This window comes from Choloepus didactylus, chromosome 6 (assembly GCF_015220235.1).
Source record: "Choloepus didactylus isolate mChoDid1 chromosome 6, mChoDid1.pri, whole genome shotgun sequence".
NCBI lineage: Eukaryota > Metazoa > Chordata > Mammalia > Pilosa > Megalonychidae > Choloepus > Choloepus didactylus.
The window spans coordinates 121,804,224-121,824,115 of record NC_051312.1 but is presented as its reverse complement, the minus strand read 5'-3'; the positions used below and the strand labels follow the sequence as shown (position 1 = coordinate 121,824,115).

At 37.9% G+C, this 19,892-nt stretch overlaps 2 protein-coding genes across 3 annotated transcripts in view; one reads left to right on the top strand and one right to left on the bottom strand.

The window, feature by feature from the left end:
• The window catches only part of AASDHPPT (aminoadipate-semialdehyde dehydrogenase-phosphopantetheinyl transferase), a 41,716-nt gene extending 30,141 nt beyond the window's left edge, over positions 1 to 11,575 (bottom strand). Inside the window, exons 1-2 of the mRNA XM_037841275.1 lie at positions 11,313 to 11,575; positions 9,424 to 9,649 (exon numbers count right to left, since the gene is read on the bottom strand). Of these exons, the coding sequence (XP_037697203.1) occupies positions 9,424 to 9,649; positions 11,313 to 11,495 (409 nt within the window). The 5' untranslated portion in view covers positions 11,496 to 11,575. The remainder of the gene's footprint in view (positions 1 to 9,423; positions 9,650 to 11,312) is intronic.
• Positions 11,576 to 11,642: 67 nt separating this feature from the next.
• Positions 11,643 to 19,892, top strand: part of KBTBD3 (kelch repeat and BTB domain containing 3) — a 30,660-nt gene continuing 22,410 nt past the window's right edge. The window contains exon 1 of one of the 2 annotated variants that reach the window (XM_037841271.1): positions 11,643 to 11,906. The gene's annotated coding sequence lies outside the window, so the exon portion shown is untranslated. Of the gene's footprint in view, positions 11,907 to 13,848; positions 14,188 to 19,892 lie in introns of those variants that run through there. The other variant, XM_037841273.1, reaches the window with a different exon arrangement.

The following is a 19,892-nucleotide window of genomic DNA, read 5'->3' as shown; positions in this document are numbered from 1 at the left end:
TGAGATCACAGTACAGAACTGTAAGTCTCCCAATCTGTGGGGGCTGGAACCCCTCCCCCACCAGCACAGTACGCTGTTTTGGAGTCACTTCCCCATGGGAAAAAGCAACAGTATCTACCAGAAGCAAAGGAAGGTAGCTCAACCAAGCTCTAATTGCAGATTTATTTAACAAATTCAGACTACTGAATACAAGCTCCAAGCACAGATAAACCCAGAAATAGCAGGAAAGGAACACGCAGGTCTCTCCTGGCTGGCACAGAGGAGGCAGGGTTGTGTGCAGAATACTAGAAAAGGGCTGTGCCCCAAGAAAAGAGCACAAAGAGCCGGGTACCACCTCTGGCTCTTGATTGGCAAACCAGAGGGTCGCGGTGGGGGGAGCCGGGGATCAGCTCTGACATGAATTTTTCTTTCTTTCTTTCTTTTTTTTTTAGCATAAGGAAAGCAGCGGGCCTTTTCAGTTGTCAGCACTACCCCAGGCAAGGGCAGAGTTAAGGAATCTGTGAGAGGCAAAGTAACTAGTCAGGTGAAGGAGATAATTCCCTGAAGGGCATTTCTTTCTCAAGAAAGGGGTTGGGGAGGCAGGGCCCAGCACAAGAGGCTGCTCTCATTCAGAGAACTCAGCCCCTAGGAGCTGGAAAACAGAAACAGTTTAAGCCTGCCCTCTGCCTCAGCCTCTGTTTCAACCATAGCCCTGGCAACGGCAGGGTCTGCTGAGAATTAAAGGCAACCTACCACTTTACACAGGTGGGGAGCAGCAAGCTGACAAGCACCACTTGCTGGACAAGATAGAAAAAGCACAGAATCAAGAGGCTTCAAAGAAAGACTGGCACCTTGCTGGGTCTTGTCCCCAGGGAACCCATGATACTGAATACACCCTTTTCCTGAGTCCTGGGCCTGCCTTGTCCGGGAGATTCTGACTGGGGTTGATCCTATCCGAGGAGACCCTCCTCAAATAAAGAACTTCCATTTAGGCAGGGCAAGAATCAGAAAAACAAGAGTTGAAAAATTCTGATCAAACAGAAGCAATGCTAGAGGTCTAGAATAAGTTGAATTGAATGTCAAAGAACAGACAGAGAATAAAGCAATCCAAGAAGAAAACCCTAGGTAAAAGAGAGAAAATGACCTCCAGATTAAAAAATCAAGGAAATCAGATGCCTAGACACCAGCAAAAATCACAAGTCATTCCAGGCAACACAAAGATATGAATTAGTCAAAGGAAAAAAACTAACAATCCAAATGAGATATAGGAGTTGAAACAACTAATTAAAGATGCTCAAACAAATCTAATAAATCAAATCAAGGAGTTGAAGGAAAATGTGGCAAAACCGATGAAGGATATAAAGAAGACACTCAGAGACCATACAGAAGAACTTGAAAACTTGAAAAAACAAATGGCAGAACATATGAGAATGAAAGGAACAACAGAAGGATGAAACACACAGTGGAGACATACAACAGCAGATTTGAAGAGGCAGAAGGATTACTGAATTCAGGAACATGCCATCTGAAATACTAGACACAAAAGTACAATAGTAGAGACTTCAATATACCACTTGCATCAATAGATAGAACATCTAGACAGAGAATCAATAAGGAAAGAAGAGATTTTGAACAGTATGATAAATGAGCTAGACTTAACAAACATTTACAGAACACTGCACCCCACAACAGCAGGATACCCATTTTCTCAGTGCTCATGGATCATTCTCAAGGATAGATCACATATTGGATCACAAAACAAGCAGATCTCAATAACTTTAAAGAGATCAAAATTACACAAAACACTTTCTCAGATCATAATAGAAAGAAGTTGGAAATCAGTTAACAAGTGGAAGGCTGCAGTAGTCACAAATATATGGAGGCTAAACAACATACTTTTAAACAACCAGTGGTTTTAAGGAAGAAATTACAAGAGAAATCAGTAAATATCCTGAGACAAGTAAGAATGAGAACACAAGATATCAATTATGAAACGCAGCAAAGGCAGTGCTGAGAGGGAAATTTATTGCCATAAACACCTATATTAACAAAGAAGAAAGAGCAAAAATAGAAGACTTAATTGCTCACCTGGAGGAACTTGAGAAAGAATAGCAAACTAACCCCAAAGCAAACAGAAGGAAGGAAATAACAAAGATTAGAGCAGAAATAATGAAAACAATCGAATCAACAAAACCAAAAGTTGATTCTTTGAGAAAATCAATGAAATCAATAGACCCTTGGCTATAGTTACAAAGAAAAACAGAGGCTGCAATTAAATAAACTAAAAAATAGGAGGGGGGGACATAACTACTGACCCAGAGAAGATAAAAGGATAATGAGAGGATACTGTGAGCAACTATATGCTAACAAACTAGACAACTTTAAAACTAGACAACTTTGAAAGGGACAACTTCCTAGAAAAGCATGAACAACCAACATTGACTTGAGAAGAAATAGAAGACCTCAACAAATCAATCACAGGTAAAGAGATTGAATCAGTCATCAAAAAACTACCAAAAAAGACAAGTCCAGGACCAAATGGCTTCACATGTGAATTCTACCAAGCATTCAAGAAAGAATTAATACAAATCCTGCCCAAACTCTTCAAAAAACACTAAGAGGAGGGAAGCCACCTAAATGGTTCTATGAAACCAATATCACCCTAATACAAAAGCCAGACAAAGATACTACAAGAAAAAAAATTACAGACCAATCTCTTTCACAAATATAGATGCAAAAATCCTCAAGAAAATACGTGCAAACTGAATCCAGCACACATTAAAAGACTTACACACCACAACCAAATGAGTTTTATTCTAGGTATGCAATGGTGGTTCACCATAAGAAAATCAATAAATATAATACACCACACATCAATAAATCAAAGGGAAAAATCCACATGATCATCTCAATTGATGCGGAAAAGGCATTTTACAAAATTCAACATTCCTTCTTGATGAAAACACTTCAAAGTCTAGGAATAGAAGGAAACTTTCTCAACATGATAAAGGGACTATATGAAAAACACACAGCTAACATCATATTCAATGGGGAAAGACTGAAAACTTTCCCTCTAATATCAGGAACAAAATAAGGATGCTCACTGTCACCACTGTTATTCAACATTGTGCTGAAAGTTCCAGACAGAGTAATTACGTAAGAAAAAGAAATAAGAGGCATCCAAACTGGAAAGGGAGAAGTAAAAATCTCACTGTTTGCAGATGACATAATCCTATATGTAGAAAATCCTAAAAAGTCTACAGTAAGGCTACTACAGCTAATAAATGAGTACAGCAAAGTGGCAGGATACAAGATCAACACACAAAGATCAGTAGTGTTTCTATATACCAGTAAGGAGCAACCTGAGGAGGAAATCAATAAAAAAGTTCCATTTACAATAGCAACCAAAAGAATCAAATATTTAGGAATAAATTTAACCAAGGACATAGAAGACCTATATACAGAAAACTACAAAAAAATTGCTACAAGAAATCAAGGAAGACCTAAGTAAATAGAAGGAAACACCATGTTCATGGATTAGAAGATTAAATACAGTTCAGATGTCAATTCTACCCAAACTGATTTACAGACTCAATGTAATACCCATTAAAATCCCAACAGCTTACTTTGCAGAAATAGAAAAACCAATAATCAAATTTATTTGAAAGGGCAAAGTGCCCTGAAAGCTAAAAATATCTTGAGAAAGGAAATGAAGGGGGGCGGGTCTCATACTACCTGATTTCAAAGCGTATTACAAAGCCACAGTGATCAAAAGAGCATGGTACTGGCATAAAGATAGGTATACTGACTAATAGAATTGAACTGAATGTTCAGAAATAGACCACCTCATCTAAGGACAAATGATCTTTGATAAGGCAGTAGTCAATTCAACTGGGATAGAGCAGCCTCTTCAACAAATGGTGCTCAGAGAACTGGATATCCATATCCAAAAGAATGAAAGAGGATCCCTATCTCACATCATATACAAAAATTAACTCAAAATGGATCAAAGACCTAGAAGTTAGAGCTAAGATCATAAAACTATTAGAAGAAAATGTAGGGAAATATCTCAAAGATCTTGTGGTAGGAGGTAGTTTCCTAGGCCTTACACCCAAAGCACAAGCAATGAGAGAAGAAATAGGTAACTGAGATCTCCTCAAAATTGAAAACTTTTGCACATCAAAAGACTTTTCCAGGAAAGTAAATAGGCAACCTGCACAATGGGACACAATATTGGAAACCACATTTCAGATAATGGTTTAAAATCCAGAATTTTTAAAGAGATCCTACAACTCAACAGCAAAAAGACAAACAACCCAACCAAAAAATGGGCAAAAGACATGGACAGACACTTTTCCAAAGAGGAAATACAAATGGCTCAATAAACATTAAAAGATGCTCCACTTCACAAGCTATTAGGGAAATATAAATCAAAACCACAATGAGATATCATCTCACACCTTGGAATGGTCATTATCAAAGAAACAGAAAACTACAGTATTAGAGACAATGAGGAGAAATAGGTAAACTTATTCACTGTTCATGGGAATGTAGAACGGTGCAAGTGCTCTGGAAGGCAGTTCAGCGGTTCCTCAGGAAGCTAAGTATAGAAGTGCTGTATGATCCTGCAATAAATTACTAGGTATATACTCGGAGGAACTGAAGGCTAGGACACAAACAGACACATTTGTACACCAGTGTTTACAGCGGCATTGTTCACGATTGCCAAGAGTTGGAAACAGCCCAAATGTCCATCAAAGAATGAGTGGATAAACAAACTGTGGTATATAAAAACAATGGAATATTATGCAGCTGTAAGAATAAAGTCATGATGAATGCAACAACATGGATGAACCTTGAGGACATTATGTTGAGCAAAATTAGTCAGAAACAAAGGACAAATACTGTATGGTCTCACTAATATGAACTAACTATAATGAGCAAACCCTTGAGAGTTAAAGTTAAGAACAGATTATCAGGAAGTAGAAAGAGGGCAGGGATTAGGCATTTGATGCTGAAGGAGTACAGAATGTTCAACAAGATTGGATTATAAAGATCCAGAAACGGATAGCAGAATATTGTGTGATGGTAGCACAAAACTGTAAGTATAATGAACAAAGCTGAGTGAGAGTCTGGTTGAAAGAGGAAGGCTAGGGACATGTATGACACCCGAAGAAAAGACAGAGGATAAAAACTGGGAATATGTAACTTAACAAAACACAGAGTGGACAACGATAGTGATTAAATACTGAAATATAAAAAAGTTCTTACATGAGGGAGAACAACTGAATGTCAACACTGCAAGGTGTTGAAAATGGGATGGTATATGAGAAAAAATACAATCAATGCAAACTAGGGTCTATACTTAACAGTAACATTGCAATATTCTTCCATTAATTGTAACAAAGGCAATATACAATGCTAAATGTCAACAGAGGTGGATATAAGGAAGGGGTATGGGATTCTTGTTGTTTCTCCTTTTTTATTCATTATTCATTATTTATTATTTTTTTCCTCCTCTTCATTCCTTGCAGAAGAAATGGAAATGTTCTCATATAGATTGTGGTGCTGAATGCATAACTATGTGATTATACTGGGAACTACTGATTATTCACTTAGAATGGATTGTATGGTATATAAGTAAAACTGTCCAAAAATAAACAGAAAGATACAAGTGCTGGAGAAGATGTGGAAAAGAGATATACCTATTCACTGTTAGTAGGGAAGTAGAATGGTGCAGTCCCTCTGGAGGGCAGAGTGGTGGTTCCACAGGAGGCTAGTACAGGGGTGGCATATGATTTGGTACATACTTGGAAGAACTGGAAGCAGGGACACGAATAGGCATTTGCACACTGGTGTTTATGGCGGCAGTATTCAGGATTTGCAATGGACCAAGATTGCCTAAGGGTACATCAGTGGGTGAACGGAAGGGAGAACTGTGGTATATACACAACAATGGAATATTAAGCATATTGAGCAGCTACAGTAAGGAAGGAAGTCATGAGGCATGCAATTAGGTGAATGAACCTTGAGGACATTAAGTTGAGTGAAATAAGCCAGAATGAAAGGATGAATATTGTAAGCCTCACTAATATAAACTAAGTATAATGAGCAAATGCTGAGAAATGAATTTGAGAGCATAGGTTATCAGGGGATAGAACGTGGGAAGAGATCAGGTGATTGGGCAGTTGATGTAAGAGTACAGAATGTTCAATAAGGCTTATTGTAAAGGTTCCTAGACCGTAAGCTCTAACAGCAGTCAAATCTATTCCTGAGTTTTAACTGTTATTTAAGAGATGTTTATTTGGTACAAAATTTATATTCTCTGTAGCATATTATCTAATTTAACCTGTATGGTCAATTTATTTAAACAACATAATTACATGGAACCTAGAATAAGGAATGAGACCTTGTTATTCTGTACGGGTTAATGTAATACTCCGATACATCCCAGAGTATTATGGGCAGAAAATAAAGTATTTGCAAAGTTCCCTTGAGGGACTGGGAAAAAACGTGGAAATATTAAACTTCCCCACCTGGGGAATTCCTGATATTCTCGCAAGCATTAGGGACTCCTAATTTAATAAGTCAAGCCCTCAATCTTGGGGCTTGCCATTATGAAACTTATTCCTGTAAAGGAGAAGCTAAGCCCACTTATAGTTATGAAGCACCCTCAGAGAACTTCTTTTGTTGCTCAGATGTGGCCTCTCTCAGCCAATCTGCAAATAAACTCACTACTCCCCCACTCCCCACTACATGGGACATGACTCCCAGGGTTGTAAGTCTCCCTGGCAATGTGGGACTTGACTCCCAGGGATAAACCTAGCCCTGGTATCATGGGATTGAGAATGCCTTCTTGACCAAAAGGAGGAAAAGAAATGAAACAAAGTTTCAGTTGCTAAGAGATTTCAAATAGTCAAGAGGTCATTCTGCAGGTTAATATTATGCATTATATAGATATTCCTTTTTAGTTTCTAGTGTATTAGAATAGCTAGAAGAAAACACCTGAATCTGTTGAACTGTCATCCAGTAGACTTTATTCTTGACAATGACTGTGAAACTATATAGCTTTTATCGTGCGACCATGTGATTGTGAAAACCTTGTGACTGACAATCCCTTTATACAGTGTATGGGCAGATGAGTAATAAAAGAAAGACAAAAAAATATATATATAAATAATAGGGGAAGATAAGGGGTATGGGATGTTTTGGATGTTCTTTATTTTCTTCTTCATTTTGGAGTAATGAAAATATTCTAAAATTGATCATGGCGATGAATGCACAACTATATGATGATACTGTGAGCCAGTGATTGTATACTTGTATGGATTTTATGATGTGAGTGTATCTCAATAAAATTGCATTCAAAAAAAGATTTAACCACTGGGAGGAAAAAAAAAAACATAATGAGCAGGCAACTTGAACCTTTAATTTTTGCTCAACTACCTTCTTATGATTTTTTACAAGTTTCAATTAGTAATTAGTTGTTTATCCAGTAATGACCATAAGCCAATATTTGCTCATCATACCAACTGGTAATAAAATCTGCTTCTCACAGGCCTAATTCCCAGGCAAATATCATCATGCTGGGTCAACAAGTACTGTGTAATTATGCTGGCTGCATTCTAAGGAGCAATGACTTCACCAGTCATTTCTGCTTTTAGGGGAAGAAAGTCCTCATTAGGAGAGCAGAAATATAAAAGCACATGGGTACATTCCTATGCTCACTCTGAATGTTCTACAATAGTTCTTTTAGATTAACCCCTCTATGACCCTGCTGAAAACCAAATCCTCTCCTGAGAAAACTGCACATGTACACAGTCACATAAAACATAGCAATTTCAAGAGGAGGAAAAAAAAAAATGTCTTGAAGCTCATCCATGGATTCCAGGTGAAGAACCCCTGTTATAATGTTTCCAAAACCACCTCTAGAACTGCCTTCTGAGCCAAATTGAGAACGGACTTGTAACAGAAAGGTTTATGAGCAGGTCAGAGAAAAAGTATGGTGGGGAAAAGCAAGGTAAAGACACTGAAAGCAAAAGTAAGAGCCGAGATTAACAGAAATAATTTGAAGCCTATACTTTAGAAGTTCAGAGTATTTACTCATTCATTTGACGAATATTTATTGAGCATTATTATGTAATAGGATGCTGAGAGATGTGATAGTGATCAAACTCAGATGTTGCTGACATGGTTCCTGCTCTCATGTAGTGTATAAGCACCATGAGTAAGCCAATCAATCATCCTGATAAATGAATAATTATAAACTGAGATACGATATTGGAATAAAGGAAATATGTTTGAAGATAGCCTATAGCAAAAGAACCTAGCTTAGATTAGAGAATCAAAAAAGGCTTCTCTAAAGGCTGAGGTGAAATCTAACCAGTAAGAGTTTCTATGTAGATATGGGAGTGGGAGACAAAGCTAATGCAGGCCTTCCAAACTGTGGGAACTACATAAGCAAAAGCCCTATCATGGAGGGAGCATGATGATTATGGAATTGTACTACGAAATTAGGATTATGTGGGTTCTCTTAATAGTTCTTTCTTCTTAGCCGGTTATTTTACCCTCTGATAAGAATAATAGTATATTCATCATAGGGTGGTTGGGAGAAGTAAAGCACTTAGTAAAATGCTGGCACACGGATAGTGCTCATTAAGTAATAGCAATGATGACGACAGAGTATTAGGAAAGCCTATGTTTCAGTAAAATTGCCTGTGTACACTGAACCTCCCATGTCAGCAGCTCCTGAAAACATCAATTACAAATTTCTAAGGCTATGAGCAACTTATATGTTTTAATAACTGCTTGCTCTTCATTTTTGCTTTCATAAATGTGCTATAAAGGGCTGTATTTAGATACAGCACAAATGCATGTTATCTCCAACTGAGGACCATGATATACTCTACCTTTTGAGCATTGTTTTATCTAACAATCTAACAACTTACTGAAATTCTCAAGTGAAACAAAATTCTTACAGCATAATTACATTTCTTGAATAGCATGCTATTCAAAACTATTTGTTGAGCTCAATTCAAGTTAACATCTATTACTTAAATATAGTACTTAAACTGAGCTATTAAAATAACTGCATTTTACAAAATTTAAGTGTCTTTAAAAATGGGTTTAAATTAAGTCTTACTCAGCAAGCCGAAGTATGATTCCAAAACAAAATCTTTTATATTTTCACTTTGCCTCTAGGCAAAGCATTGTATGGATCCCCAGTAATGGAGAATCCATTCTTTACATACAAGTCTGATAATATTCAAGGAAATAAACCCCTTTCAGATAAATGCTCTTTCATATATATTACTTTTGGACATTGAGCAAATTCTTCCTAAACTTAAAAATCTATATTATACCTTCTGGCCTGAGATTACTCAACAGATTAAGAGTTAAGATGGCAAGACAATAACTTCTGTTGCCACAACAATGCAACATTACCTGGAAAACTAGTCTTCATTATATCAATTCCAACTTGTAGTTCAGGTTCAGCAGCAAGTACAGCATAGTCTCCTTGATGAGAGATGTTAAAGTTGAAATTGGGATAAGGATTCAATGAGTCCTTTGCAAGAACTGGTTTTCCTTTTGCAGTTCTTTGCAAACGAATGTTATTCCAAGGGATATTCAATTTCTCTGCAACTAATTTCCTTATCATCAGACGACCAGCCTGTTAAGTATATGAAATATTTAGTATATAGTGATGCCTACTACAGATTGAGATATACTTCCTCTATCACACAAATGCATATTTTTGTGGTTTCTAAAATATTCATTTTTTAAAATTACACCAGTATTAAATGAATACATTGTGTTGCTAAGATTTAAGCAATACTTAAGAACAGTGAAGAAAAAGTTAGTCCCTCCTTAGCAATTCCCTCCCCTCAATAAGTAACCAATGTTAACAAGTTAGTAGACATTCTTCCAGTCTTTTAGGTCTTTAAATATTATGTATTTGCATATGCTTTTACTATATATATACACACACATACATGTATATGACATCATACTATGTATAGCATTCTGTCATGTATATGCTTTGTCATTAGATTATTTAATGGCCGTACATAAACAGTCTGGCCTGTGCATTAACAGGAACGTATTTCTTGATATCAAGGAACCATAATTTGTTTGATTATTTCCCTATTATTGGACATTTAAGCTGGCTCTAGTTTTGCTATAAAAAATTCTGCAGTGAGCAGCCTTTTGTATCTTCATCTTTGTGCAATGTACCAGTATTTCTAGATCTTATATACCCATCACTCAGCTTCAACAATTAGCAGGTCACGACCTTTTTTGTTTCATTTATACTCCAGCTACTCTCTTCCATCTCCATTAATTATTAAGAACTAAATTACTAAAAACACCTAAAATCCGATGGGTACAAAATGACAAAGTATAATTCTGTAAATTATCTTCCAGTCCTTTTTTTTTCTTCGATTCTAACAATAATTGCTGAACACAGCAGCGCTTTGAAATTCCCTCATTTTACAATTTCAAAAATTTTATTTTAAGCGTAGAAAGTATCCACCCATATGCCTTCAAGAAATTATCAGTTTACATTTCAAACTGAAAGATGTTCTGAAATAGACATATTTTCAAAAAATCACAGATTTTGTAGTGATCCTAATTACAGGTTGTTTTGAACTGCACTATGCACTACAAGTATTTAAATTGTAATCCAATTTTCCATTTATTGCTTTAAAATACACAATTTAAATAAATGATTCTATTTAAAATTCGTATCCCAAGTTATCTGGTCAGGAAGGTAGGCCTGGGATTGCATATTTCCTGGGCCTCAGTTTCACTGGTAAAAGGAGGCTGGCCTCAGCCTCTTCCAGTTCCACGGGGTACACAGCTAAACCAATTCAGACTGTCAATGTCTTTTAGGGCCTACCATGTGAAGGATGCCCTTGGAGTGGTGAGACATTTAACAGGCAGACTAAGCATGTGCTATGGGGCCAAGCAAAGAAAGAAAATAGAATTTGATAACATTCACAGGTAATCAAAACATCATTATAGAAAAAAAAATTACTTCGTAGGTCTTCCCTACACTTATCTTATGGTTTAGTATGGTCTCGGTTTTCAAATTACAAGGGGGGAGGGGTCATCTATTCTGCGATCCAGGCCTCCCAGCCGGTTACAAAGACTGTCGAGACCAGGCCGTGCGCGCTCCGGAGACATGCCAGCGCCCACCAGCCCTCGCCCAGGCCAGCCACAAGTGGGCTTGATGGCGGGCGTCGACGCCAGGGCCGGAGGGTGGGTCTCCGCAGCCCGGCCTACCTCCCCCAACACCTGCTTCCTCGGCTCTAAATACCAAAAACCTGAAATACCATGGCTGCCTTAGCGTCCCGGGCAAAGACGAACTGGCCAATGCGCTCCTTCTCCTCGGGCTGGATCGATCGCACCGCCAGCAGCCATTCGGCTCGGCTCGGCAGCCAAGTGCCGCAGGAAAAGGCCCAGCGCACACCCTCCATTGCTGGCACCAAGCAGAACCGCTTGGCGGGGTAAACCATGCACTGAAAACTAACGTCGCCGCCACCTAGAGCCTGAGATGGCGCGGACGCTAGCGTGACCCCGCCCCTTCTTCCCGACGTCTGTGCGAGGGGCGGGGCGCCGCGTTGCGTCACGCGCACGCTATCCACCAGGGACCCTCACTCCCCCGCCCTCAGGCCTGTCGCTTCCTCTTGGAGAAAGCGGCTGGTGGCGCGCTTCAAGAGACAGGCCTTTGCGCTCTGCGGCAACGTGTGACGTCACGAGGGGACGGGGCTTAAGAGGGGAACGAAGGGAGGAACCAAGACTAACCGCAAGACAGTTACGCCACTCACACGTCGAAAATTGCTAAAGGACAGTGGTGCAAACCAATTGCAGTCTGATCTCTGGAGGCAGGGAGACTGGGGTGGAGACTTCGAAGCCGGCAGTTGCAGGTGGGTGAGCTCTGGGGTCTAAGGGAAAGAGTGGGATGGTAGCACCTTATTCCCAGGGGCTAGGGTTGGCCCTTACGACCCACGGAGAAGAGAATTCCCTTGGCTTCACCTGCCTTTGCCATTCCTCCGAGTTTGCGGTCCAGAGGGAGTTCCGCGTCTAGGAGGAGACTACGATGCTCCTAGACTACGATGTGGATGGTACCCTCTGGAGTTGTGCAACGCGGCGGCCCTGAGTTGGCCCCTTCGGCCCACGGCACACCCGCACCCCGGAGTACTCCCTACCCCTACAGCCGCCCACCCTGAAACCCGCCTGCAAAGGCTGAGCTAAGACACTGCCCCAGATGCAGTGCGCCGGCTCTTTCTGAATACGAGGCTGCCAATAAGCAGCTGGGCTAATACTGACCTTTTATTGCAGCGATGAAGTGACCCAGGTGTAGTTTTGGGATTATCAAGACTGGTCCGGAGACTTAGGAGAAACCAAGAATGCTATTGTTGAAGCATCAGTGTTTCCACATCCTAACAGAGGTTCTTGCCCTATTAGTAGCAAAAGCCAGTAAATAACTTAAGCAGTTCTTCAGATTTTACTCCGTGCCTTTGCTCAGTTATTTCTTCTGTCTTTATGAAGGGCCATATTGAAGTTTCTGTTTACATAGTTCCATGTAGACTGCAGATGACGCTTATATGAGAGCCCACGTGATCAAAGTCCTCTGCGGTTTGGGTCCAGGGAAAAGTTCATCTCTGCAGAAAAATGCAAATGCCTAACTTTATACTAGAATAAGTACTGTACTGTAGGATTCAGCATCTTTTTTCCTTTGGCTGTCAGGGAACATAAACCAAGAAGCTAGCAGTGGGAATGAACTCAGTTACCTGCCAACTCTTTCCGTCCTCTTTAAGATGGGTTCTATTCTATCCATAATTGTTTCCATTAACTTTTTGTGATATTATGATCCCCCTAGAATCCTTTACAAGTAAATGGAATTTTGAGCACACACATATACACAAATACTCAATGGGCTATAAAATGAATTGCTGACTTGACACATTCAGCTAATATTTACAAAAATCCTGTGTCAGGTGCCATATTTAAGATCTGCTTTCTATATCTGCTTACCACCCACAGGAATCTTACAGTCTGGCAAGGCAGATAAAACTTGTATATAAAGAACTACAATAAAAAAAGTATAATTATCATATGTAGAGTACAAAGTACTCTAATGATACCTGTATCAACAAAGTTCAGAGCTCAGTTCTCCATTTTTAACTTTTATGTATCTAAGCATCATACTAGAACTTTTTCAATTCCTGTCTTTTTGAACTGATTAATTTTATAATTAGCGTATAAAACTTTTCTCTTGCTAAAACACTTCTATATACATTATCACAAATGTTCTTCAGTGATTAGAAACTCAGCTCAGAAAGAGAATTTCTGAAATTATTTAAGTTTAGGTTTAAGAATTCAGATTCTATTCTTTTACCACTAAACTAAGCTCTGAATTCTAATATACAGCTGGGTAACATAGAGGTTATTTGTACTTGTTCTCTCTGCCTACAATACTCTTTTCCTCTCCTCATCACATTACTTGTTCCTCTGTATCATTCAGGACTCAGTTCAAATGTCACACCAAAGAGAATGTCTCTGTGTCCACCCAATCTAAAATAGCTCACTCTCCCCACTCTCCTTCCCTAGCTCATGCCCTAGTGACACCCTTCTTTTTCAAGATTGTTTTGGCTGTTTGGTGTCCCTTTCAATTCCATATAAATTTTAGGATCAACTTTTCCATTTCTGCAAAAAGGCCATTGGAATTCTGTTTCTTTTTTACTTTTTTTTGTTTGTTTGTTTCTTTATTAGAGAAGCTGTGGGTTTACAGAACAATCATGCATAAAATACAGGATTCCCGAACACCTCCCCATCACCAACACCTTGCATTGGTGTGGAATATTTGTTACAATTGATGATAGCATACTTTTCTAACTGTACTGTTAACTAAAGTCCATGGTTTAAGTTAGGATTTGCTGCATAGAGTACTTCCATGGATTTAAAAAAAAAGTTTGTTGTTACCATATATACAATCTAACATTTCCCCATTTAATCACATTCAGATGTATATTTCAGTGATGTTAACTGTGCTTAGAATGTTGGGCTACCATCACCACTATCTATTACCAAAATATTTCTGTCATTGCAAATAGGAACCCTGTACATTTAAGGCTGTTGGGATTTCAATAAGGACCACATTGAATCTGTAGATCGCTTTGGGAAGTATTTGCCGTATTAACAATAGTAAGTCTTCAAATCAATGAACATCGATTGTCTTTCCATTTTTTGAGGTCTTCTTAAATTTCTTTCAAAACATTTTGTAGTTTTCATTGTACTTGGTTAAATTTATTCCTACTTTTTTTATTCCTTTTGATGTTAGTGTAAATAGAATTGCTTTCTTAATTTCCTTTTTGAATTGTTAATTACTCTTGATTGCAACTTGATGCTGCAACTTTGCTGAATTCATTTATTAACTCTAATAGTTTTTATGTGAATTCTTTAGGATTTTCTCTATATAAGATCATATTATCTGTGAATAGAGATGATTTTACTTCTTCCTTTCCAATTTGGTTGCTTTTTTCTTTTCTTTTTTTTCCTTTTGCCTGATTGCTCTAACTAGAATTTCCAGTACAATGTTGAACAGAAGTGGCAAAAGTGATCCATCCTTATCTTGTTCCTGACCTTAAGGGGAAAGCTTTCAGTCTTTCCCCTTTGAGTATGATACTAGGTATGGTTTTATCATAAATGCCTGTATCATGGTGAAGAAGTTCCCTTCTATCCCTAGTTTGTTGAGTATTTTTTTTATCATTAAAGGGTGTTAGATTTTGTCAAATGATTTTTCTGTATCAACTGAGATGATCATGTATTTGTTTTTTTCCCCTTCATCCTCTTAATGCCATTCCCATATGCCACTGATTGATTTTCATTATGTTGAATCACCTTTGCATTTCTGGAACAAATCTCATCCACTGGACACTCTTTATAGGATTGCTGAATGTAATCCCCTTCCCTATTCTACTTTTTTTTTTTTTTTTCCCCTATCTACTTTTTAAAATCTTAGCTGTCCTTCAAGGCTTAGCTCAAACCTTACATCTCTTAAGCCTATCCTAGTCCTTTCTTTATAAAAGGTATTGTCTCTATCATCATTTGGTAATTGTTCTAGTATTTTCTTATAACATCTCTGCTGTTGTCCTAAACTATTTAAATGTGTATTATCTTGCAAATTAAAATGTAAGCCACTTGAGAAGGAATTCCCTATAGAGCTTACCTTTAACAGATACTATGCAATCTATAAATGCTGTTTTTATTGATTTTTTTAATAGATTTAACTCTTCTCATAGGATATTACTGATTTTTATATTTTGTCTACCTTTACTTTCCTCACTTGTTTTCTTAAAGTAATATAAAGTTTGCAGTTAATAACTCACCTAACTATATTCACTAAACCCCAAAATTTTATTAAAATATTTTTTATTGCATTTTTTAGGAGGAAAACATTTGTCAGGACTAAAATAATAAAAAGAGGCCTAACAAGTTTGTGAGTAATAGCTATCTTGGCTGAACCTGGTCTGTGGCTTCTTAGCAGCATTCTGGGATACTTGAATTCTGTTTCCAGGTCTACAACCCAATTATCTGTGTGACCTTGGGTAAATAACGAACCTTTACCAGGTCTCAGTTTCAATGGAAAGGCATTAAATAAAATCATCTCTGTGATTCAGTGATTTTTATATAATGTTCATTAACTTTTTATTGAGCTACAACTTAAACTTTACTCCTTCTCAAACCTTTTCCTATCCAAGACTTCAGTAAGTAACTCCATAATCCTACCAGTTACTAAGGAGGAAACTTCAATCCTTATATCCAATGCAACCCAAAGTCTTATTGGTTCAACTTCTAAAGTAGAGCTAAAATCCATCCATTTCTTTCCATCTCCACTGTTAACACTCTAGTCTGAACCACCTGAAATACTGATTCGTTTTCTAGCCTGCAGGAGAAAGGGGAGCATTCTCTTCCTGTGCCTGTCCTTTATGCTGTAAGCCCTCCTGGACCAAATTGTCTTCAGAGATAATACTAGAAGTCCATGATCTTAATCACTTTGCTACACTGCCTCCTAACTAGACTGAGAAGTCAAGGCCTGCATGGTAGGAAATATGGAGAGTGTAGTGCACAAAAATTAAGAGATGAGTGTTTCAAGAAGGGGAGAATAATTAACAATGTGGATACTAATGAGAAATTAAGGCAAGGAAAGAGAAGTGAGTATTTGCCTTTGTAAGATGGTAGTGTGGTGACATTGACAGCTGTTTTAAGTAGGGTAAAAGAGAAGAAATGTGATCAGAGTGGGTTAAGATGATAGGAGGTGACATTACCATCGACTGTTCTTTAGAAGTTTTTCTGGATTAAGGAGAAGAAAAATGGAATGGTAGCTACAGGGGAATAAAAGATCAAAGGATAGAGTTTTTGTCTGCTTGATGTTTAAGGTGGGAGGTATCAGAATTTATATGCTGATGGAAATGGTCCAGTGAAGTGGGAGAAATTGTGTGTGTGTGTTCACCACACTAAAGCATACTCGGGAGTGGAGAACTGTGGTAAATTGAAATCATGTCCTCCATATAGACATGTTCAAGTCTAACCCCTAGTTCTGTGGGTGTGGAGTCATTTGTAAATAGGATCTTTGAAGAGACCACATTGAATCAGGGTGGGTCTTAATCCAGTATGACTGGAATCCTTATGAGGAAAGGAAATCTAGACATAGACAACTGAGTAGGGGGAGTAGAAGCCAGAGGAGGTGGAGATGGATTGCCATGTGACAGAGACAGAGATAGATTGCCAACAAGTCACCACCAGAAGGCTACAGACTTTGGAGAAAGCATGATCTGTCGATACCTTGATTTTGGACTTCTATCCTGCAAACTGTGAGCCAATAAATTCTTGTCATTTAAGCCAACCAGTTTGTGGCATTGGTTATAGCAGCCCTGGCAAACTAAGACAAGAACTTTGTCTATATTGTTTTGGATGTATCCCCAGTATCTAGAACAGTATCTGCCACAATAAGAGCTACTCTGTAAATGTTCTAAGATCTGTTGAATAAGTGATTTAGACTTTATATCTCTTACCCTTTCTGGTTCACACATTAGCCAGGAAGATATTTAAAAAAAAAAAAAAAAGATCATGTCACTGCCCAGTTTAAAGTCTTCAGTGGTTCCTATTGCACTGAGAATAAAATCCCAACTCCTTGTTTTTTGTAGGATGCTGTGTGAGGAAGCATGTGCCTTCTGTAGCCCTATCTCCGGACATTCTGGTTCTCATTCACTGTACTTCAGGCAAAGTGGCCTACTTTCATTTCCTAAAACTGAAAGATTTTGTTCCCACATTAGGCTTTGTACAAGATTTCCTCCACCAATCCCTTGCCTCAGTCTGGCTCTTTCTTTCTCATCATTCAGGTCTCAACTTAAATGGCACTTTCTCAGAAAGACTCTCCCTAATATTGTAGTGGATGAGAGCAAGGACTCTGAAGCCAGACTGCCTGGGTTCTCATTCCAAGCTACCCCCTTACTTGCTTTGTGACCTTCAGCAAATTATTTAACTTCTCAAATTTTGTATTCCCTATATGTAAAGTGGAATAATAATATTATTTTCTTTGTGAGAATTAAAAAAAATATGTAAAGCATGTAGTACAGAGTCTGGTGCATAGTAAGTTGCTATGTTACTTACCATTATTGTCTGAAGTTGGATTCCTCCCACTGTTGGTTTTTGTATCCATTTTCCAGTTGTTTCTTCACAGTATTTATAAGAATTCATAATTATCTATTTTTGCGACTTATCAACTGTCAGACTTCCTCATGAGATACTTAACAAGAAGTCAGGGACTATATCTGCCTTTATTCTCCATGCTCTCTCAAGTTTTTAATTCAGTGCCTGGCATAGAGTTAGCACTCCATAATAAAAATGAGTTAAAGACAATAGGCCAGAAAGCATGCTCTATTTTGAAGCATCAGTGACCAAATTAATAGCACCAGAGAACCCAATGAAATCAAAGCCCACATCAGTCAGAGCACAGCTTAAGCTTTTTTGTTATTACTTCATATCACAGGCTTGGTTCTTCTACTTTATTGAGTTAATTATTTAAATCAAATTTTAATGCAAGACATTAATAGAACAAGAGTAATAACTTTGGAAATTAAATGTTTTCATGAGCAGAAAAGTGTTCTATTGAAGCTTAAACTTATAAAATACACTATTATTTTATGTTCTAGTAAAAAAAATGCTACCAATTTAATTCAGACATGATTCTTTATCACTTCAAATTTTTATACTTATTGAAAGTGCTCTTTTAGATTTCTTTAGACATAGATTTTTTTTAAAATGCAATTTTATTGAGGTATATTCATATACTAGATAATCATCCGAAGTGTACAATCAGTGGTTTATGGTATTATCATATAGTTGTGCATTCATTAGACATAGATTTTTAATAGCTTATCATCTTTGTACATATATAAGAAATATAAGCAAAATTAACTCGCTGAATCTTCTTCAAATTCAGTGTAACTCTCTGATTTACTTTTTTTTAAATGTACAATTCAGTGTTTTTAAGTATATTCATAGAAGTTTGCAACCATCACCACAATCTCATTCGAGAACATTTTCAATGACCCCAAAAGGTTAACCCCCTACCCATTAGCAGTCTCTCCCATATTCTCTGCCCCCAACCCCCAGACTCTGGCAATCAATAGTCTCCTTTCTGTCTCTATGTATTTGCCTCTTTTGGACATTTTATATGATATGAGGTCTTTTTTGGCTGGCCTGTTTCACTTAGCATAGTATTTCCAAGCTTCATTCACACTGTAGCATGTCTTTTTATGGCTGAATCATTTTCCACTGTATGAAGCTGCCACATTTTGTTTATCCATTCATCAGTTGATAGGCATTTAGGTTGTTTCCACCTTTTGGTTATTATGAATAATGCCGCTGTGAGCATTTTTTTTTTTAACTACAAAAAAAAAGGTTTTTTTTTTTTTATTTTAGCAAATAAAAAAGATGATGAAAAGAAAAATAACATATCATACAATAAAATATAACAGTAAGAACAGAAAAGAACACCACTTACCAAGAATCCCATATCACTCCCTTGTAACCCTCTCTTACAGACATTTAGCTTTGTTGTATCACCTTTGTTACATTTAATGGAAGCATATTACAATGTTACTGTTGACCATAGACTCCAGTTTGCTTTGATTATGTTTTTTCCCAAATACCATCCTGTTCTAGTTTACTAATGCTGCGGAATGCAAAACACCAGAGATGGATTGGCTTTTATAAAAGGGGTTTATTTGGTTACACAGTTACAGTCTTAAGGCCATAAAGTGTCCAAGCAACTGGGTACCTTCACTGGAGGATGGCCAACGGTGTCCAGAAAACCTCCATTAGCTGGGTAGGCACGTGGCTGGCGTCTGCTCCGAAGTTCTGGTTTCAAAATGGCTTTCTCCCAGGACGTTCCTCTCTAGCAAGCTTGCTCCTCTTCAAAATGTCACTCACAGCTGCACTGAGTTCCTTCTCTTTGAGTCAGCTCATTTATATGGCTCCACTGATCGAGGCCCACCCTGAATGGGTGGGGCCATGCCTCCATGGGAATATCTCATCAGAGTCATCACCCACAGCTGGGTGAGGCCCATTCCAAGCAAATCTAATCAGCACCAAAACGTCTGCCCCACAAGACTACATCAAAGATAATGGCGTTTGGGGGACACAGTACATTCAAACTGGCACACATCCCTTTTCAACACTCTGCATGGCTGACATTCATTTGTTCTCCCACATGTAAAAACATTTTTATATTTGTACATTTAGTAACAGTCATTGGCCACTCCAATTTTTGCCAACTTATACAATCCCAGTCTTTATCATCTATCTTTACCTCTGGTGTTATACATTTCCCTATCCTACCTCTT